General features: G+C 44.2%; 1 protein-coding gene across 1 annotated transcript in view; it reads right to left on the reverse strand.

The window, feature by feature from the left end:
- Window positions 1-1,408: 1,408 nt before the first annotated feature.
- Window positions 1,409-18,983, reverse strand: part of megf6b (multiple EGF-like-domains 6b) — a 238,777-nt gene continuing 221,202 nt past the window's right edge. Inside the window, exons 32-38 of the mRNA XM_056273072.1 lie at window positions 16,890-17,018; window positions 15,426-15,554; window positions 6,205-6,333; window positions 4,825-4,953; window positions 3,297-3,425; window positions 2,665-2,793; window positions 1,409-1,758 (exon numbers count right to left, since the gene is read on the reverse strand). Of these exons, the coding sequence (XP_056129047.1) occupies window positions 1,694-1,758; window positions 2,665-2,793; window positions 3,297-3,425; window positions 4,825-4,953; window positions 6,205-6,333; window positions 15,426-15,554; window positions 16,890-17,018 (839 nt within the window). The 3' untranslated portion in view covers window positions 1,409-1,693. The remainder of the gene's footprint in view (window positions 1,759-2,664; window positions 2,794-3,296; window positions 3,426-4,824; window positions 4,954-6,204; window positions 6,334-15,425; window positions 15,555-16,889; window positions 17,019-18,983) is intronic.

An 18,983-nucleotide genomic window follows, 5' to 3' on the forward strand; every position in this document is an offset into this window, starting at 1 on the left:
GAACCTACATGAATGTTGCAGGGTTGAATTTGCTCCTGGTGGGAAACATATGGGAGATTTTTAACAGAGAAGAAACATTTGTCTGGCCTAGATGCAGAGTGATTTTGTGTCTGTGTGTAGTGAAGAAAGGCCTATCAGTGAATCCCTTGTAGCTCGTATCGATTGACCTTTGTACGTTTGCTATGTCTGGTACGTGTGAGTGACTTAGATTGGCGTAAGCCAACTGTTTTCTCAGAGAATCGAAGCAGCGAACATTTCAGTTCAGCGGTGTGTGACGAGTCCCCGCGTGTCACCGGCTTCATTCTGCAGTCTTTACTCAGCAGGTTTCAGGTCAGGACTGAAATCCTCAACACACTTCGACGGTGTGTTGGTGGATTTTGTTGTAGTAACAATTTCACAGGGTGGCGTACAGGGCTTAACACCGGTGTGCAGTGATGATCTGCCGGTTGTGGAAGTCCACACCCCCTGGGCACTGTACAAATCACGAGTCTCCCTGGGATGGATGTCGGGGTTCAGAAGGTCCTGGTTCTGACATGATGTGATACGAGTAGCCGGTCCACATGTTGACACAAACCGCCAGATAGCTTTCAGCTCTGAAGCGTGTCGCTTGTTCGAGAGTATCTTTTCTAAGCCTGAGTCTTTAGTGGAGATCAATTTGGACTTTCCTTTCCTTCGCGCCATGCTGCATTGTCCTTTGTTAACATTGTATGAATTGTGTGACTATGAAGGTTGTGCCAGTAGAAGCATTGGTTGTGTGTGCGTTGAGAGGACCGGTCCGAACTGAACGCAGCGGGGACTGAACAAAGTGAGACGCGGATATGTCCTGTACATAGTTGGACCTCTGTACATATTTCTGGTTGTGATCACCTCTGCCTTTCTTTCTTTCTTTTTGTTGTTTTTTTACATGTTGATTTGCAGGCATTGCTAACTGCACTGTGCTTGAACTTGGACAGGATGTACAGCTTCAGTCTTTAAAGAAAACAAAATGACAATGAAAACAACAAGAATGGGTACAACACCTCCCGTGTCTGTCTTTATTACCTCCCGTGTCTGTCTGGGTCTCTCCGTTCCAGTGGACGGGAAATATACATAACAATATGCAAAATATGTATTTGACTGTATACAACTGAAATATAAATATGAAGAAGCATTTTATACACAAAACAAACTCGTTAAGAGGCGCTACGTCACCGTGGGCGTGGTCACTGCGTGACTAAACCTGATGTTGAACCGGACCGTTGTGTGTCGTACAGCACGGCGTCATCAGCGTATGTGTTTAGCAGACAGGCACCTGTAAGTGTGGACGTGTTACGTCACGCTATCACAGCCACGTGTGTCCTCAGCACCAAGATGACCCATGTGTCCGGCAGGACACACAGAACCCCCCCCTCCCTCCCTCCCCTGAAGACTCCCAGCTTTAGTTTACCACATTGGAAAAGTCCCTTTTTGACCAGAAGACCACAACGGCGCACCATTTAAGGCACACACGGACACACCTCTGGAGATAATGTCAGTCGAAGTCCCTGTCAGAGACTCCGCCTTCCCGGAGGTCCTCCACCCAGCCGCCGGGGCCACAGCGTGCAGTCCCGACACACGAGTGGATATTTAAACGTGTATGCACAGGAGTCACATCCGTTTAGATTACAAGCCGGTGTGTCTCAGTGTGTTGGAGTCCTCTAACAGGAGGGAGGCGCTATAACGCGTTGTCCCGCTGTGAGTGTCCCGTGTGGCTGGTGTTGGGGAGGGCTGGGGGTCCACCTGGAGACAGATGCACACGGACACATCAGCACAGCTCAGCAAAAAACACAAGTCCAGAGTCTGTAAAACAACAAAAGTGCAGCCTCAACAACTTCCTCCACAGCCACCACGGAAACGAGAGGCATGTGCCCGATGGGCTCAGTCAGCACAACTGTCCAGTCAAACTGCGGTCCGGCTGTGATCCGATCGGGTCTGTCAGCTGCCGTCCCCGCGGACAGAACGATAAGATACCTGAGGGCTGGACAGAGTAGGCCCCCCGGTGTGTCTTCTGTCTGTTTTCATTTGTCTACACTCGTGAGGACTGAATGTCCTCGTAAGGACAGGAAGAGTCTGAACCGGTTGCAGACTGGTTCAGACATTTTCTCAGTCCCCATGTGGAGCAGGATGACCTCTGGTCTAGGGGTCAGGTTTAGGACTAGGGTTACATTGGGGTTGTGGTGAGGGTTACATTTGGGTGGTTGGGCGTCCCTACAGACACAATTGACTGTGTCTGGGTGGGAAGCTGGATGTGTCCTAGTTGCAGCACTAGCACCAACTCTGGTCAGTTGGGGCACCTATTTGTGGGGGGGGGGGGGGGGGGGGGATAGCGTGATCCTCCCACGCGCTACGTCCCCCTGGTGAAACTCCTCACTGCCAGGTGAAAAGAAGCAGCCCTCCCCGGATCAGCAGAGGGGGGTGGAGCAGAGACTGGGACGGCTCAGAAGAGTGGGGTAATTGGCCGGGTACAATTGGGGAGAAAAAAAAGTTTACAATGTGTTGTTTTGGGGTCATTTTAGGGGTACGGTTGGGGTAATGGTTGGGTTTGGGGTTTGAAAATTCTTGCTCCCGTGAGGTTATAAGCAGTTGTATGTGTGTGTGTTGTGTGTGCGCCTGCGTGCACATGCAGCATTTGCACCGGTTCGTTACCTTCTAGACATGTAAGCCCGATCCAGTTGTTCAGACAGGTGCAGCGGCCGTTGCGCTGGTCACAGTGTGCGCCGTTCTCACACTCGCACGTCTCCGAGCAGTCGGGGCCGAACTGGTTTTCTCTGCAGCCTTAAACCACAAAACAGAACTACACTTCAGAACAACAGAACAGAACATCTCCACACACACACACACGTGTGGTAGAACTTAAACAGAACCAAGTGTCCCTGTGCTCGGTGTTGTTCTTCTAATGAGGTAAAGTGTGTGTTTTATGCAGCGCTGTTGGTCATCTGCATGTAAACCAAATGAACCGGAGCCAAACAGCCGCGTCACACATTCAGGTTTATTTGGTCTTTTAGCAAAACACAGTTTCCCCCTGCTGGTTACCGTCAGCACGGCACCTCATCAACGGCATCGATCAAGTAACTCATCGGAAGGACAAGAAACATGGAAAAATACTTCTTTCAAGAGCGTCAGGTTGTATCCCCGCCACTAGGGGGCGCCAACGCACCCCATTTAAAACCAGCAGTGACTACAGGAGGTCCCGGGAGGGCACATTTACAGGAAGGAGGACGGGTGAAGCCCTGAAGCTCCGACAGGAGACAGAAGATTTGAGATTTCTGTGGTCTTACCGACGTCACACCTGACTCCCGTCTTTCCTGATGGACACAGACACCTTCCTGTCCCGGGGTCACATGGTGTCCCCAGCTCACAGTCACACAGAGAAGAACAGCCCTGGCCGAACGAGCCCTGCTCACACTCTGAGACAGAGACAGACAGAGACTAAGTGATGCGGACAATAAATAAATCTCCACAGAAAGGTATTTCCGTTGTGTGATACTGCAATAAAGATGTGTAGTGCTGCTGATGAATGGTGTGTGTTTATGTGCAGACTGTCGTCTGTCAAGCACATAAATCCCACATACCAAATACAACCACAGCTGCACGGCTGGAGGTGAGTACACACAACAAACCGCTCGTCATCCACTTACCTTTACGTTTTACATGTACTCAGGTTAGCAGATACTTATATACAAAGTGACTTAGACGAAAGTCTGACATTTGGTAAATGTGTGTAGAGCACTACATAGTAATATCACAGTAGTTTTACATAAAATAGTGGTAGTAATAGTAGTACATTGCTTCATAGTAATCATATCATATTAGTTGTATGTTGGCTGCAGAATAATCATATTGTAGTAGTACTATATGAAGAAGTAGTAGTGGTAAATTTGCTACGCAGTAATCATATCAGTAGTAATATATTTGCTGCATGGTAGTAGCATATTTGCTACATAATAATCCCACTATGTGAACTAGTAAACTTGCTCGTATCATAGTCGCTCTCTCTCTCTATATATATATGAAGTAGTATTTGAAGTACAGAGTAATTATACCATAGCAGCATTATATAAATTAGTAGTAGTACATTTACTACATAGTGATATCATAACAGTACTATATTAAGTAGTAGTAGAAATACATTTGCTGCATAGTGATCATAGCCAAGAGTACATGTTGTGTTGAGTACATGAAGTGTAAGTGTGTGTCACCTCGTGTGTAGGTGGTTAACAGGAGAATCAGACTACAGTGTAGCGTTGCACTGCCTCATGTCAGGATATCACACACGTCGTCATAGCAACATAACATGTCACATGCAGGAGGACATCATGGAGACAACAACAGTAAAAGCCGATGCCAATAGTTAAAGTGACACCGCTTGATTAGCCCCGCCCCTGTGAAGAATTAAAGTGACACCGCTTGATTAGCCCCGCCCCTGTGAAGAATTAAAGCGACGCCGCTTGATTAGCCCCGCCCCTGTGAAGAATTAGAGCGACGCCGCTTGATTAGCCCCGCCCCTGTGAAGAATTAAAGTGACACCGCTTGATTAGCCCCGCCCCTGTGAAGAATTAAAGTGACACCGCTTGATTAGCCCCGCCCCTGTGAAGAATTAGAGTGACACCGCTTGATTAGCCCCGCCCCTGTGAAGAATTAAAGCGACACCGCTTGATTAGCCCCGCCCCTGTGAAGAATTAAAGTGACGCCACTTGATTAGCCCCACCCCTGTGAAGAATTAAAGCGACACCGCTTGATTAGCCCCGCCCCTGTGAAGAACAGTAACACAGTTGGACGGTGTGTTAAGGCTGTTGTCTGACTGACCTCGTTGACAGCGGTTGCCATGGTAACCGGGTGGACACACACAGCGTCCTGAGGCGGGATGACAGGACGCCCCATTCATACAGTCACACCGCAGCTGACAAAGAGGACCGCTGAGACCCGGTGGACACACTGAGGACAAAGACAACACCCATAATGTTACACAAAACCAGGACTTCTGTAAATACACAAACACAGAAGGATGAGTTTCTGTGACTCTGTGTGTGTATGTAGTATGTATCATGTGTATGTAGCTGCATGGCGCTGCCCACTGCTCCTTGCTACACAGCTAGGATGGATTAAATGCAAAGAAAATTTCCACCACGGGCATCAATAAAGTATCTCAAATATACAATCAGGTATGTATGTTTGTATGTGTGTATAGGTGTTTATATTTGTATGTATGTATGTTTGGGTGTTTATGTATGTATGGGTGTTTATATTTGTATGTATGTGTATTTACATTTGTATGTCTGTGTTTGTATGTATGTTTATAAGTGTATGCATGTGAGTGTATGTATGTATGTATCTACATATGTATGTGTTAATATGTATGTCTGTTTAAATGTCTGTATGTATGTGTTTATATTTCTATGTGTGTTTATATTTGTATTTATGTGTGTGTATATATGTATGCATGTACATATGTATGTGTGTGTGTTTATATTTATATGTATGTGTGTATAAATGTGAGTATGTATGTATGTATGCATGTGTGTATGCATGTATGTGTTTATATTTCTATGTGTATGTATGTATGTGTGTGTCAGTGTGTGCTTGTATGTTTACATTTGTATGTATCTATCTGTGTGTGTGTATGTTTATATTTGTATATATGTGCATGTATGTGTGTGTATGTATGTATGTGTGTATGCATCTGTGTTTATATTTGTATGTATGTGTGTATGTATATATGTATGTGTGTGTATTTATATTTGTATATATGTGCATGTGTGTGTGTGTGTGTGTGTATGTATGCATGCATGTGTGTGTGTTTGTATGTGTTTACATGTATGTATGTGTATGTATGTATGTATGTATGTATGTATGTATCTGTGTTTATATTTGTATGTATGTTTATATCTATATGTGCATGTATGTGTGTGTGTATGTATGTATCTATGTGTGTATTATGTATTAGTATTTGGTAACCTAGCAACGAATGGGGGTGGTCTTTGAGCGGGAGTCAAGAGGAAGTGGGCGTCTGGATGTTTTGGTCTGCGCGGTGAGCAGCTAGTGCGAGTCGTGGGTGTAATAAAAAAAGGGCAATAAAAGTCACCGATTGACCTGACATGGAGTCTCCGGGCCTCATGATGGATCGAAACGCTTAAGTATGTATGTATGTATGTATGTATGTATGTATGTATGTATGCATGATCTCACCATGTTCACACGTATGTCCATAGTACCCCGGTTCACACCGGCAGGTTCCTGTCACCCGGTCGCAGCTTCCGTTATTCTGACAGGAGCAGCTGAACTGACAGTTGGCACCAAACATCCCGGCGGGGCACTCTGGTTCACCACCAAAACAGACACAGTCAGCACCAAACACACTTCCCGAGGATCAACAGGTGCTTACCAGTCTTACCGGTGCAGAGAAAGTATCCGCTGTGTTATTTCTGTTTTGTGGAGAAGTTAGGCAGTACAAATACATGTATAGGTCTAGTTTTGTAATTACAGGGGACGTACTGCACTGATATACAACAGAATAGAAGAATAGAATACTCTTCATTAGTCATGTTGTACATACAAATGACATTTACCGTCCACATTTAACCCACACTATTGTATAGCAGCTGCAGCGCCCCGGGACCAACTCCAGTTCTTCTTTCCATTGCCTTGCTCAGGGGCACAGACAGGAGTATAAACCCTAACATGCATGCTTCTTTGAATATTAATAACAATAATAATAGTAGTAGTAGTAGCAGTAGTAGTATTGGTGGTAGCAGTAGTAGCAGTAGTGGTAGTGGTAGTAAAAGACCTGCATGATGTCTTTTACTTTACATCACACAGGTCTTTTACTTTACATCACACAGGTCTTTTACTTTACATCACGCCGGTCTTTACTTTACATCACACAGGTCTTTACTTTCCATCACGCCGGTCTTTTACTTTACATCACACAGGTCTTTACTTTACATCACGCAGGTCTTTTACTTTACATCACGCCGGTCTTTACTTTACATCACACAGGTCTTTACTTTACATCACGCGGGTCTTTTACTTTATATCACACAGGTCTTTTACTTTACATCACGCAGGTCTTTTACTTTACATCACGCCGGTCTTTACTTTACATCACACAGGTCTTTACTTTATGTCACACAGGTCTTTTACTTTACATCACGCAGGTCTTTTACTTTACATCACGCAGGTCTTTTACTTTACATCACACAGGTCTTTACTTTACATCACGCAGGTCTTTTACTTTACATCACACAGGTCTTTTACTTTACATCACGCAGGTCTTTACTTTACATCACACAGGTCTTTACTTTACATCACGCAGGTCTTTTACTTTACGTCACGCAGGTCTTTACTTTATATCACGCAGGTCTTTACTTTACATCACGCAGGTCTTACTTTACATCACGCGGGTCTTTTACTTTATATCACGCGGGTCTTTTACTTTACATCACGCAGGTCTTTTACTTTACGTCACGCAGGTCTTTTACTTTACATCACGCAGGTCTTTTACTTTACATCACACAGGTCTTTTACTTTACGTCACGCAGGTCTTTTACTTTACATCACGCGGGTCTTTTACTTTACATCACGCGGGTCTTTTACTTTACGTCACGCAGGTCTTTTACTTTACGTCACGCAGGTCTTTTACTTTACGTCACGCAGGTCTTTTACTTTATATGACGCAGGTCTTTTACTTTACATCACGCAGGTCTTTTACTTTATATCACGCAGGTCTTTTACTTTACGTCACGCAGGTCTTTTACTTTATATCACGCAGGTCTTTTACTTTACATCACGCAGGTCTTTTACTTTACATCACGCGGGTCTTTTACTTTACATCACGCGGGTCTCTACTTTATATCACGCAGGTCTTTTACTTTATATCACGCAGGTCTTTACATCACGCAGGTCTTTTGCTTTACATCACACAGGTCTTTTACTTTACATCACGCAGGTCTTTTACTTTACATCACGCAGGTCTTTTACTTTAGATCATGCAGGTCTTTTACTTTACATAACGCAGGTCTTTTACTTTAGATCATGCAGGTCTTTTACTTTACATCATGCAGGTCTTTTACTTTAGATCATGCAGGTCTTTTACTTTACATCATGCAGGTATTTTACTTTACATCACGCAGGTCTTTTACTTTAGATCATGCAGGTCTTTTACCTTACATCATGCAGGTCTTTTACTTTATATCACGCAGGTCTTTTACTTTACATCATGCAGGTATTTTACTTTACATCATGCAGGTCTTTTACTTTATATCACGCAGGTCTTTTACTTTACATCACGCAGGTCTTTTACTTTACATCATGCAGGTCTTTTACTTTACATCACGTAGGTCTTTTACTTTAGATCATGCAGGTCTTTTACTTTAGATCATGAAGGTCTTTTACTTTACATCATGCAGGTCTTTTACTTTACATCATGCAGGTCTTTTGCTTTACATCACGCAGGTCTTTACTTTACATCACGCAGGTCTTTTACTTTAGATCATGCAGGTCTTTTACTTTACATCATGCAGGTCTTTTACTTTACATCACGCAGGTCTTTTACTTTACATCAAGCAGGTCTTTTACTTTACATCACGCAGGTCTTTTACTTTACATCACGCAGGTCTTTTACTTTACATCACGCAGGTCTTTTACTTTACATCATGCATGTCTTTTTGACGGCGGGAGGAAACCCACGAAGACACGGGGAGAACATGCAAACTCCACACAGAAAGGACCTGGGACAGCCTGGGGTTCGAACCCTTGACTTTCTTGCTGTGAGGCCACAGTGCTGGCCACCGTGTCAGTGTACTGAGTCAAATCACATGTGTTAGTGTAGCTCCTACGTCACAGTTGAGTCCCAGAGGTTTTTATACGGACATCAAATTCTCCAACAGTAGAGTAAATGACAACGTGCGGTAAGGCAGCCCCCTCTCCTGAGACCCTCCATGTGCATGAGGAACCCCCCCCAAAAAAAACCTTTAACATGAACATTAGAGGAACCCCCCCCAAAAAAAACCTTTAACATGAACATTAGAGGAAACCTTCCCCCCAAAAAACCTTTAGCATGAACATTAGAGGACCCCCCCCCAAAAAAAACCTTTAACATGAACATTAGAGGAATCCCCCCCCAAAAAAACCTTTAACATGAACATTAGAGGAAACCTTCCCCCAAAAAAACCTTTAACATGAACATTAGAGGAACCCCACCCCCCCAAAAAACCTTTAACATGAACATTAGAGGAAACCTTCCCCCAAAAAACCTTTAGCATGAACATTAGAGGAAACCTTCCCCCCGAAAAACCTTTAACATGAACATTAGAGGAAACCTTCCCCCCGAAAAACCTTTAACATGAACATTAGAGGAAACCTTCCCCCCAAAAAACCTTTAACATGAACATTAAAGGAAACCTTCCCCCAAAAAACCTTTAACATGAACATTAGAGGAAACCCCCCCCCCAAAAAAAACCTTTAACATGAACATTAGAGGAAACCTTCCCCCAAAAAAAACCTTTAACATGAACATTAGAGGAAACCTTCCCCCCAAAAAACCTTTAACATGAACATTAGAGGAAACCTTCCCCCCAAAAAAAACCTTTAACATGAACATTAGAGGAAACCTTCCCCCCAAAAAACCTTTAACATGAACATTAGAGGAAACCTTCCCCCCAAAAAACCTTTAACATGAACATTAGAGGAAACCTTCCCCCCAAAAAAAACCTTTAACATGAACATTAGAGGAAACCCCCCCCCAAAAAACCTTTAACATGAACATTAGAGGAAACCTTCCCCCCAAAAAAAACCTTTAACATGAACCTTAGAGGAAACCTTACCCCCAAAAAACCTTTAACATGAACATTAGAGGAAACCTTCCCCCCAAAAAAACCTTTAACATGAACATTAGAGGAACCCTCCCCCCCAAAAAAACCTTTAACATGAACCTTAGAGGAAACCTTCCCCCCAAAAAACCTTTAGCATGAACATTAGAGGAAATCTTCCCCCCAAAAAACCTTTAGCCTGAACATTAGAGGAAACCTTCCCCCCAAAAAACCTTTAGCATGAACATTAGAGGAAACCTTCCCCCCAAAAAAACCTTTAACATGAACATTAGAGGAAACCTTCCCCCCAAAAAACCTTTAGCATGAACATTAGAGGAAACCTTCCCCCCAAAAAACCTTTAACATGAACATTAGAGGAAACCTTCCCCCAAAAAACCTTTAACATGAACATTAGAGGAAACCTTCCCCCAAAAAACCTTTAACATGAACATTAGAGGAAACCTTCCCCCAAAAAACCTTTAACATGAACATTAGAGGAAACCTTCCCCCCAAAAAACCTTTAGCATGAACATTAGAGGAAACCTTCCCCCCAAAAAAACCTTTAACATGAACATTAGAGGAAACCTTCCCCCAAAAAACCTTTAGCATGAACATTAGAGGAAACCTTCCCCCAAAAAACCTTTAACATGAACATTAGAGGAACCCCCCCCCAAAAAACCTTTAGCATGAACATTAGAGGAAACCTTCCCCCAAAAAACCTTTAACATGAACATTAGAGGAAACCTTCCCCCCAAAAAAACTTTAACATGAACATCAGAGGAAACCTTCCCCCCCCCCAAAAAACCTTTAGCATGAACATTAGAGGAAACCTTCCCCCCAAAAAACCTTTAACATGAACATTAGAGGAAACCTTCCCCCCCAAAAAACCTTTAGCATGAACATTAGAGGAAACCTTCCCCCCAAAAAACCTTTAACATGAACATTAGAGGAAACCTTCCCCCAAAAAAAACCTTCAACATGAACATTAGAGGAAACCTTCCCCCAAAAAACCTTTAACATGAACATTAGAGGAACCCCCCCCCCAAAAAAACCTTTAGCATGAACATTAGAGGAAACCTTCCCCCAAAAAACCTTTAACATGAACATTACAGGAAACCTCCCCCCCCCCAAAAAACCTTTAACATGAACATTAGAGGAAACCTTCCCCCAAAAAACCTTTAACATGAACATTAGAGGAAACCTTCCCCCCAAAAAAACTTTAACATGAACATTAGAGGAAACCTTCCCCCCCAAAAAACCTTTAGCATGAACATTAGAGGAAACGTTCCCCCCAAAAAACCTTTAGCATGAACATTAGAGGAAACCTTCCCCCCAAAAAACCTTTAACATGAACATTAGAGGAAACCTTCCCCCAAAAAAAACCTTTAACATGAACATTAGAGGAACCCCCCCCCCAAAAAACCTTTAGCATGAACATTAGAGGAAACCTTCCCCCAAAAAACCTTTAGCATGAACATTAGAGGAAACCTCCCCCCCCCCAAAAAACCTTTAACATGAACCTTAGAGGAAACCTTCCCCCAAAAAACCTTTAACATGAACATTAGAGGAAACCTCCCCCCCCCAAAAAACCTTTAACATGAACATTAGAGGAAACCTTCCCCCAAAAAAAACCTTTAACATGAACATTAGAGGAAACCTTCCCCCCCCCCAAAAAAACCTTTAGCATGAACATTAGAGGAAACCTTCCCCCCAAAAAACCTTTAACATGAACATTAGAGGAAACCTTCCCCCCCCCCAAAAAAACCTTTAGCATGAACATTAGAGGAAACCTTCCCCCCAAAAAACCTTTAACATGAACATTAGAGGAAACCTTCCCCCCAAAAAAACCTTTAGCATGAACATTAGAGGAAACCTTACCCCCAAAAAACCTTTAGCATGAACATTAGAGGAAACCTTCCCCCAAAAAACATTTAGCATGAACATTAGAGGAAACCTTCCCCCCAAAAAACCTTTAGCCTGAACATTAGAGGAAACCTTCCCCCCAAAAAACCTTTAGCATGAACATTAGAGGAAACCTTCCCCCCAAAAAAACCTTTAACATGAACATTAGAGGAAACCTTCCCCCCAAAAAACCTTTAGCATGAACATTAGAGGAAACCTTCCCCCCAAAAAACCTTTAACATGAACATTAGAGGAAACCTTCCCCCAAAAAACCTTTAACATGAACATTAGAGGAAACCTTCCCCCCAAAAAACCTTTAACATGAACATTAGAGGAAACCTTCCCCCAAAAAACCTTTAACATGAACATTAGAGGAAACCTTCCCCCCAAAAAACCTTTAGCATGAACATTAGAGGAAACCTTCCCCCCAAAAAAACCTTTAACATGAACATTAGAGGAAACCTTCCCCCAAAAAACCTTTAGCATGAACATTAGAGGAAACCTTCCCCCAAAAAACCTTTAACATGAACATTAGAGGAACCCCCCCCCAAAAAACCTTTAGCATGAACATTAGAGGAAACCTTCCCCCAAAAAAACTTTAACATGAACATCAGAGGAAACCTTCCCCCCCCCCAAAAAACCTTTAGCATGAACATTAGAGGAAACCTTCCCCCCAAAAAACCTTTAACATGAACATTAGAGGAAACCTTCCCCCCCAAAAAACCTTTAGCATGAACATTAGAGGAAACCTTCCCCCCAAAAAACCTTTAACATGAACATTAGAGGAAACCTTCCCCCAAAAAAAACCTTCAACATGAACATTAGAGGAAACCTTCCCCCAAAAAACCTTTAACATGAACATTAGAGGAACCCCCCCCCAAAAAACCTTTAGCATGAACATTAGAGGAAACCTTCCCCCAAAAAACCTTTAACATGAACATTACAGGAAACCTCCCCCCCCCCAAAAAACCTTTAACATGAACATTAGAGGAAACCTTCCCCCAAAAAACCTTTAACATGAACATTAGAGGAAACCTTCCCCCCAAAAAAACTTTAACATGAACATTAGAGGAAACCTTCCCCCCCAAAAAACCTTTAGCATGAACATTAGAGGAAACGTTCCCCCCAAAAAACCTTTAGCATGAACATTAGAGGAAACCTTCCCCCCAAAAAACCTTTAACATGAACATTAGAGGAAACCTTCCCCCAAAAAAAACCTTTAACATGAACATTAGAGGAAACCTTCCCCCAAAAAACCTTTAACATGAACATTAGAGGAACCCCCCCCCAAAAAACCTTTAGCATGAACATTAGAGGAAACCTTCCCCCAAAAAACCTTTAGCATGAACATTAGAGGAAACCTCCCCCCCCCAAAAAACCTTTAACATGAACATTAGAGGAAACCTTCCCCCAAAAAACCTTTAACATGAACATTAGAGGAAACCTCCCCCCCAAAAAACCTTTAGCATGAACATTAGAGGAAACCTTCCCCCAAAAAAACCTTTAACATGAACATTAGAGGAAACCTTCCCCCCAAAAAACCTTTAGCATGAACATCAGAGGAAACCTTCCCCCCAAAAAACCTTTAACATGAACATTAGAGGAAACCTTCCCCCCAAAAAACCTTTAACATGAACATTAGAGGAAACCTTCCCCCCAAAAAACCTTTAACATGAACATTAGAGGAAACCTTCCCCCAAAAAAAACCTTTAACATGAACATTAGAGGAAACCTTCCCCCAAAAAACCTTTAACATGAACATTAGAGGAACCCCCCCCCCAAAAAACCTTTAGCATGAACATTAGAGGAAACCTTCCCCCAAAAAACCTTTAACATGAACATTAGAGGAAACCCCCCCCCCAAAAAAAACCTTTAGCATGAACATTAGAGGAAACCTTCCCCCCAAAAAACCTTTAACATGAACATTAGAGGAAACCTTCCCCCCCCCAAAAAAACCTTTAGCATGAACATTAGAGGAAACCTTCCCCCCAAAAAACCTTTAACATGAACATTAGAGGAAACCTTCCCCCCAAAAAAACCTTTAGCATGAACATTAGAGGAAACCTTACCCCCAAAAAACCTTTAGCATGAACATTAGAGGAAACCTTCCCCCAAAAAACCTTTAGCATGAACATTAGAGGAAACCTTCCCCCCAAAAAACCTTTAACATGAACATTAGAGGAAACCCCCCCCCAAAAAAACCTTTAACATGAACATTAGAGGAAACCTTCCCCCCAAAAAAACCTTTAGCATGAACATTAGAGGAAACCTTCCCCCCAAAAAACCTTTAGCATGAACATTAGAGGAAACCTTCCCCCAAAAAACCTTTAGCATGAACATTAGAGGAAACCTTCCCCCCAAAAAACCTTTAGCATGAACATTAGAGGAAACCTTCCCCCCAAAAAACCTTTAACATGAACATTAGAGGAAACCCCCCCCCCAAAAAAAACCTTTAACATGAACATTAGAGGAAACCTTCCCCCAAAAAAACCTTTAGCATGAACATTAGAGGAAACCTTCCCCCCAAAAAACCTTTAGCATGAACATTAGAGGAAACCTTCCCCCCAAAAAACCTTTAACATGAACATTAGAGGAAACCTTCCCCCCAAAAAACCTTTAGCATGAACATCAGAGGAAACCTTCCCCCCAAAAAACCTTTAACATGAACATTAGAGGAAACCTTACCCCCAAAAAAACCTTTAACATGAACATTAGAGGAAACCTTCCCCCCAAAAAACCTTTAGCATGAACATTAGAGGAAACCTTCCCCCCAAAAAACCTTTAGCATGAACATTAGAGGAAACCCCCCCCCAAAAAAACCTTTAGCATGAACATTAGAGGAAACCTTCCCCCCAAAAAACCTTTAACATGAACATTAGAGGAAACCTTCCCCCCAAAAAACCTTTAACATGAACATTAGAGGAAACCTTCCCCCAAAAAACCTTTAACATGAACATTAGAGGAAACCTTCCCCCCAAAAAACCTTTAACATGAACATTAGAGGAAACCTTCCCCCAAAAAACCTTTAACATGAACATTAGAGGAAACCTTCCCCCCAAAAAACCTTTAACATGAACATTAGAGGAAACCCCCCCCCAAAAAACCTTTAACATGAACATTAGAGGAAACCTTCCCCCCTAAAAAACCTTTAACATGAACATTAGAGGAACCCCCCCCCTAAAAAACCTTTAACATGAACATTAGAGGAAACCTTCCCCCCAAAAAAAACCTTTAAAATGAACATTAGAGGAAACCTTCCCCCCAAAAAAAACCTTTAACATGAACCTTAGAGGAAACCTCCCCCCCAAAAAACCTTTAACATGAACATTAGAGGAAACCTTCCCCCCCAAAAAACCTTTAACATGAACATTAGAGGAAACCTTCCCCCAAAAAACCTTTAACATGAACATTAGAGGAAACCTTCCCCCCAAAAAAACCTTTAACATGAACATTAGAGGAACCCCCCCCCCAAAAAAAACCTTTAACATGAACATTAGAGGAACCCCCCCCCCAAAAAAAACCTTTAACATGAACCTTAGAGGTATACTGAGGTGAAATAACACTGGTTTAAAATGTAAAACAGTGAACTACATACAAATCAGATTCATTCAACTACTACTCGGTTCATAGTAAACAGAGAGATCGTTATGGTACATTAAAAGATGACATGTTGTGTGTTATTGTTGTGTTGTGGCCGACCTGTCTCACAGTGTGTACCGGTCCAGCCCAGACCACACGAACAATCCCCCGTCACCACGTCACACACACCTCCGTTACTGCAGTTACACCGATGGAGGCAGTCCACACCGAACCAGCCGGACGCACAGCCTGAAGACACACACACACACACACACACACACTCAGATCAAAGGTCCACACAGACTCTGTCCTACCGTAGGATCAGGAGAGTTCCTGCCTGTCCTACATGACATCACACACATGATGTAAGCAGGTGTGAGGTGACGGCAGTATTAACTCCTGCCTCCTGCTCCTCCAACCGCTGAGCTCCATGTTTTGCACGGCGAGGTGCAGGGAGACAGTAAAATAACTGTGCCTGGCACTTCTGCCACAACGGGGCCCCAAGTCACGAGCCAGACTCTTCTGTAGGTCCCCCGTGGGGGGTCGCCTTTGTGCACCACCTGTTGACACCTACGTCCTGTCGGACTTGAACCTGTGTTTTTTTTTTACACTGACTTGCGTTGTGTCCTCCTGACTAGATCCTTGCTTGTGTTGTGTTAACTCTCACGTGTATGCTGGTCTGGATGAAAGCGTGTGCTGAATGAAACTGGAAGAGTTTAACACTGTGACATCGTGTCCGACAGACAGGGGAACCTGGTGTGAAGACCTGACTTACAGACTGAGAGCAGCCTGCAGGTGATTATGAACACTTATAAACATGTGGAGCGACATGTCGACATAGCAAAGTGTATTTTCGTTTAGAAACAGAACAGATATCTTGTGTCAAAGCTTCTACGGAGTTAATCGTGGTAAACTGTTGGTTAGACTACAGCAGCCAGGGGTCCCTCTTCTCTGATCAGGACCTTGTGCTGTTGGTGTTCATATCCAACCATGCGAGTCGGGTGGGGTAAGAGTATGTCTGCACCCTTCCCAGCGACCAGTGGGTCCGACGAGGTGGAACACTGTCGCTGCTCTCTTCAGTGTGTACACGGATGATCTGTCTACAGAGCTAGAAGAGTGTAAGACGGGATGTGTGGTGGGGCTGTTCCCAGACCAGTCCTCATCCTGCAGACTGTCATCGTAACCCTGCATGGGTAGGGGCCCTGCTTGTACTTCCTCAGCCAATCATCTCACAGCGCCTCAGTATGCCGGGTGTGCAGCACCCGGCATACTGAGAACGTCGTTATAACGCTGCTAGCTGAGCCTACACACAGGGGCACCAGGTACTCTCTTGTTTCTGGGAACACTGGAACACGTGTGTGTGTCTGTGTGTGTGTCTGTGTGTGTGTGTGTGTGTGTGTAGGTTTTAATCAGTGTGGACTTGTCACCTGCTGTTAGCTGTATTTTTGTGTTGTCCTGTGTTGTATCTTATCTTAATACAGACCTACGTGTGAGTCTGAATCAAGCAAGGTCTGAGATTCTGTATCTTGTGTCGGCGTGTGCCGTGTGTCGGTACACAGCACCACCTGCTGGCTGAGAACTCACCCTGCCCGCAGTCCTCTCCTCTCCTGCCGGGCTGACACACACACCGGCCGGACGCCGGGTCGTTCCGGGCCCCGTCTCCACACAGCGCCACGCCGGCACAGTCCGGTCCATAGCGGCCCGGCGGGCAGGCTGTCGGTACATAACACACCACCCATTAGTCAGTCACATCCACCCATCCGTCAACTACACCTGCTTAACACAAGCCAGGGTCAAAGTGGTCTGGAGTCCGTCCCAGCACGTCAGACTGTAGTGAAGACCACCCAAGTCCAGAACCAGTCTTTAGCACTGACACCAGGACAGTACAAGTCCAGTAGTTACCATTGCAAAAACGATTTTTAATTTCAGTGAGTTTCTTCCCTGGTTAAACAAAAGGCCCAATTAAATAAAAAACAGTCACAGGAAGTCAGTATTTATTTCAGCTTTTCTGCTTCCTGTTGTTTCAGAGACATGAAGTGATTAATAATAATAACGCTAAACACAAGACACAGGCTGTACTTTATTGATCTCCTCGGGGGAGTTTGACATTCACTTCTTAAATTTAACCAAGTAAGTTGAAGTCTTGTGCTCGACCAGATTTAAAACATGACAACGAGTCCACTCTGTCCAAGTCCACTCTGTCCAAGTCCAGTCTATCCAAGTCCACTCTGTCCAAGTCCACTCTGTCCAAGTCCAGTCTATCCAAGTCCACTCTGTCCAAGTCCAGGTCACTATGCTGTGAAGTCTGAGATGAAACTGAGACCTTCAAGATGCTCACTCAGGACCAGGTCCATACTGGTTCAGTTTTTCTAAAACTAGTCACCCTCACGTCCTGCAGACCACCCAGGGCTCTACGGGGTCAGGGTTCAGGCTGGACAGAAAGACCTCATCAGGACAATAAACCTCACAGTAGAGAAAACTACCAGTCTGGTTGTGAAATAGTCAAAAATGATGTTGTCACTATTTCCACCACAACAGACAAACAAACTAAACACCTTTCATTTCATGTTGGGCCTCCATAGGGCTCTCTGAAAGTAACCTGGACCAAGGTTGTCCATCCATCCATCCATCCATCCATCATCCATCCATCCAGCCATTAACCTGGACCAAGGCTGTCCATCCATCCATCCATCCATCCATCCATCTATTAACCTGGACCAAGGCTGTCTATCCATCCATCCATCCATCCATCCATCATCCATCCATCATCCATCCATCTATTAACCTGGACCAAGGCTGTCCATCCATCTATCCATCCATCCATCCATCATCCATACATCCATCCATTAACCTGGACCAAGGCTGTCCATCCATCCATCCATCCATCCATCCATCATCCATACATCCATCCATTAACCTGGACCAAGGCTGTCCATCCATCCATCCATCCATCCATCATCCATCCATCTATTAACCTGGACCAAGGCTGTCCATCCATCCATCCATCCATCCATCCATCTATTAACCTGGACCAAGGCTGCCCATCCATCCATCCATCCATCCATTGATCCATTAACCTGGACCAAGGCTGTCTATCCATCCATCCATCCATCCATCATCCATCCATCTATTAACCTGGACCAAGGCTGTCCACCCATCACCCATCCATCCATCATCCATCATCCATCCATTATCCAAGCCGCTTATCCTGCTCTCAGGGTCGTGGGGATGCTGGAGCCTATCCCAGCAGCCATTGGGCGGCAGGCGGGGAGACACCCTGGACAGGCCACCAGGCCATCACAGGGTTCACTCACTCACACACACACACGCACACGCACACGCACACACACACGCACACACACACGCACACACACACACACACACATTCACACCTAGAGACAGTTTAGTACGGCTGATCCACCTGACCTACAGGTCTTTGGACTGTGGGAGGAAACCGGAGCCCTCGGAGGAAACCCACACAGACACGGGGAGAACATGCACACTCCACACAGAGGACGACCCGGGACGACCCCCAAGATTGGACTACCCCGGGGCTCGAACCCAGGACCTTCTTGCTGTGAGGCGACCGTGCTAACCAGTGTGCCTCCGTGCCACCCGAGACAAACCCAGAGGAAGCTGTTTTCATGTACACAATAACTTGTGTTTGAGGGGAGATAA

This window comes from Lampris incognitus, chromosome 2 (genome assembly GCF_029633865.1).
Source record: "Lampris incognitus isolate fLamInc1 chromosome 2, fLamInc1.hap2, whole genome shotgun sequence".
In the NCBI taxonomy this organism is placed as follows: domain Eukaryota; kingdom Metazoa; phylum Chordata; class Actinopteri; order Lampriformes; family Lampridae; genus Lampris; species Lampris incognitus.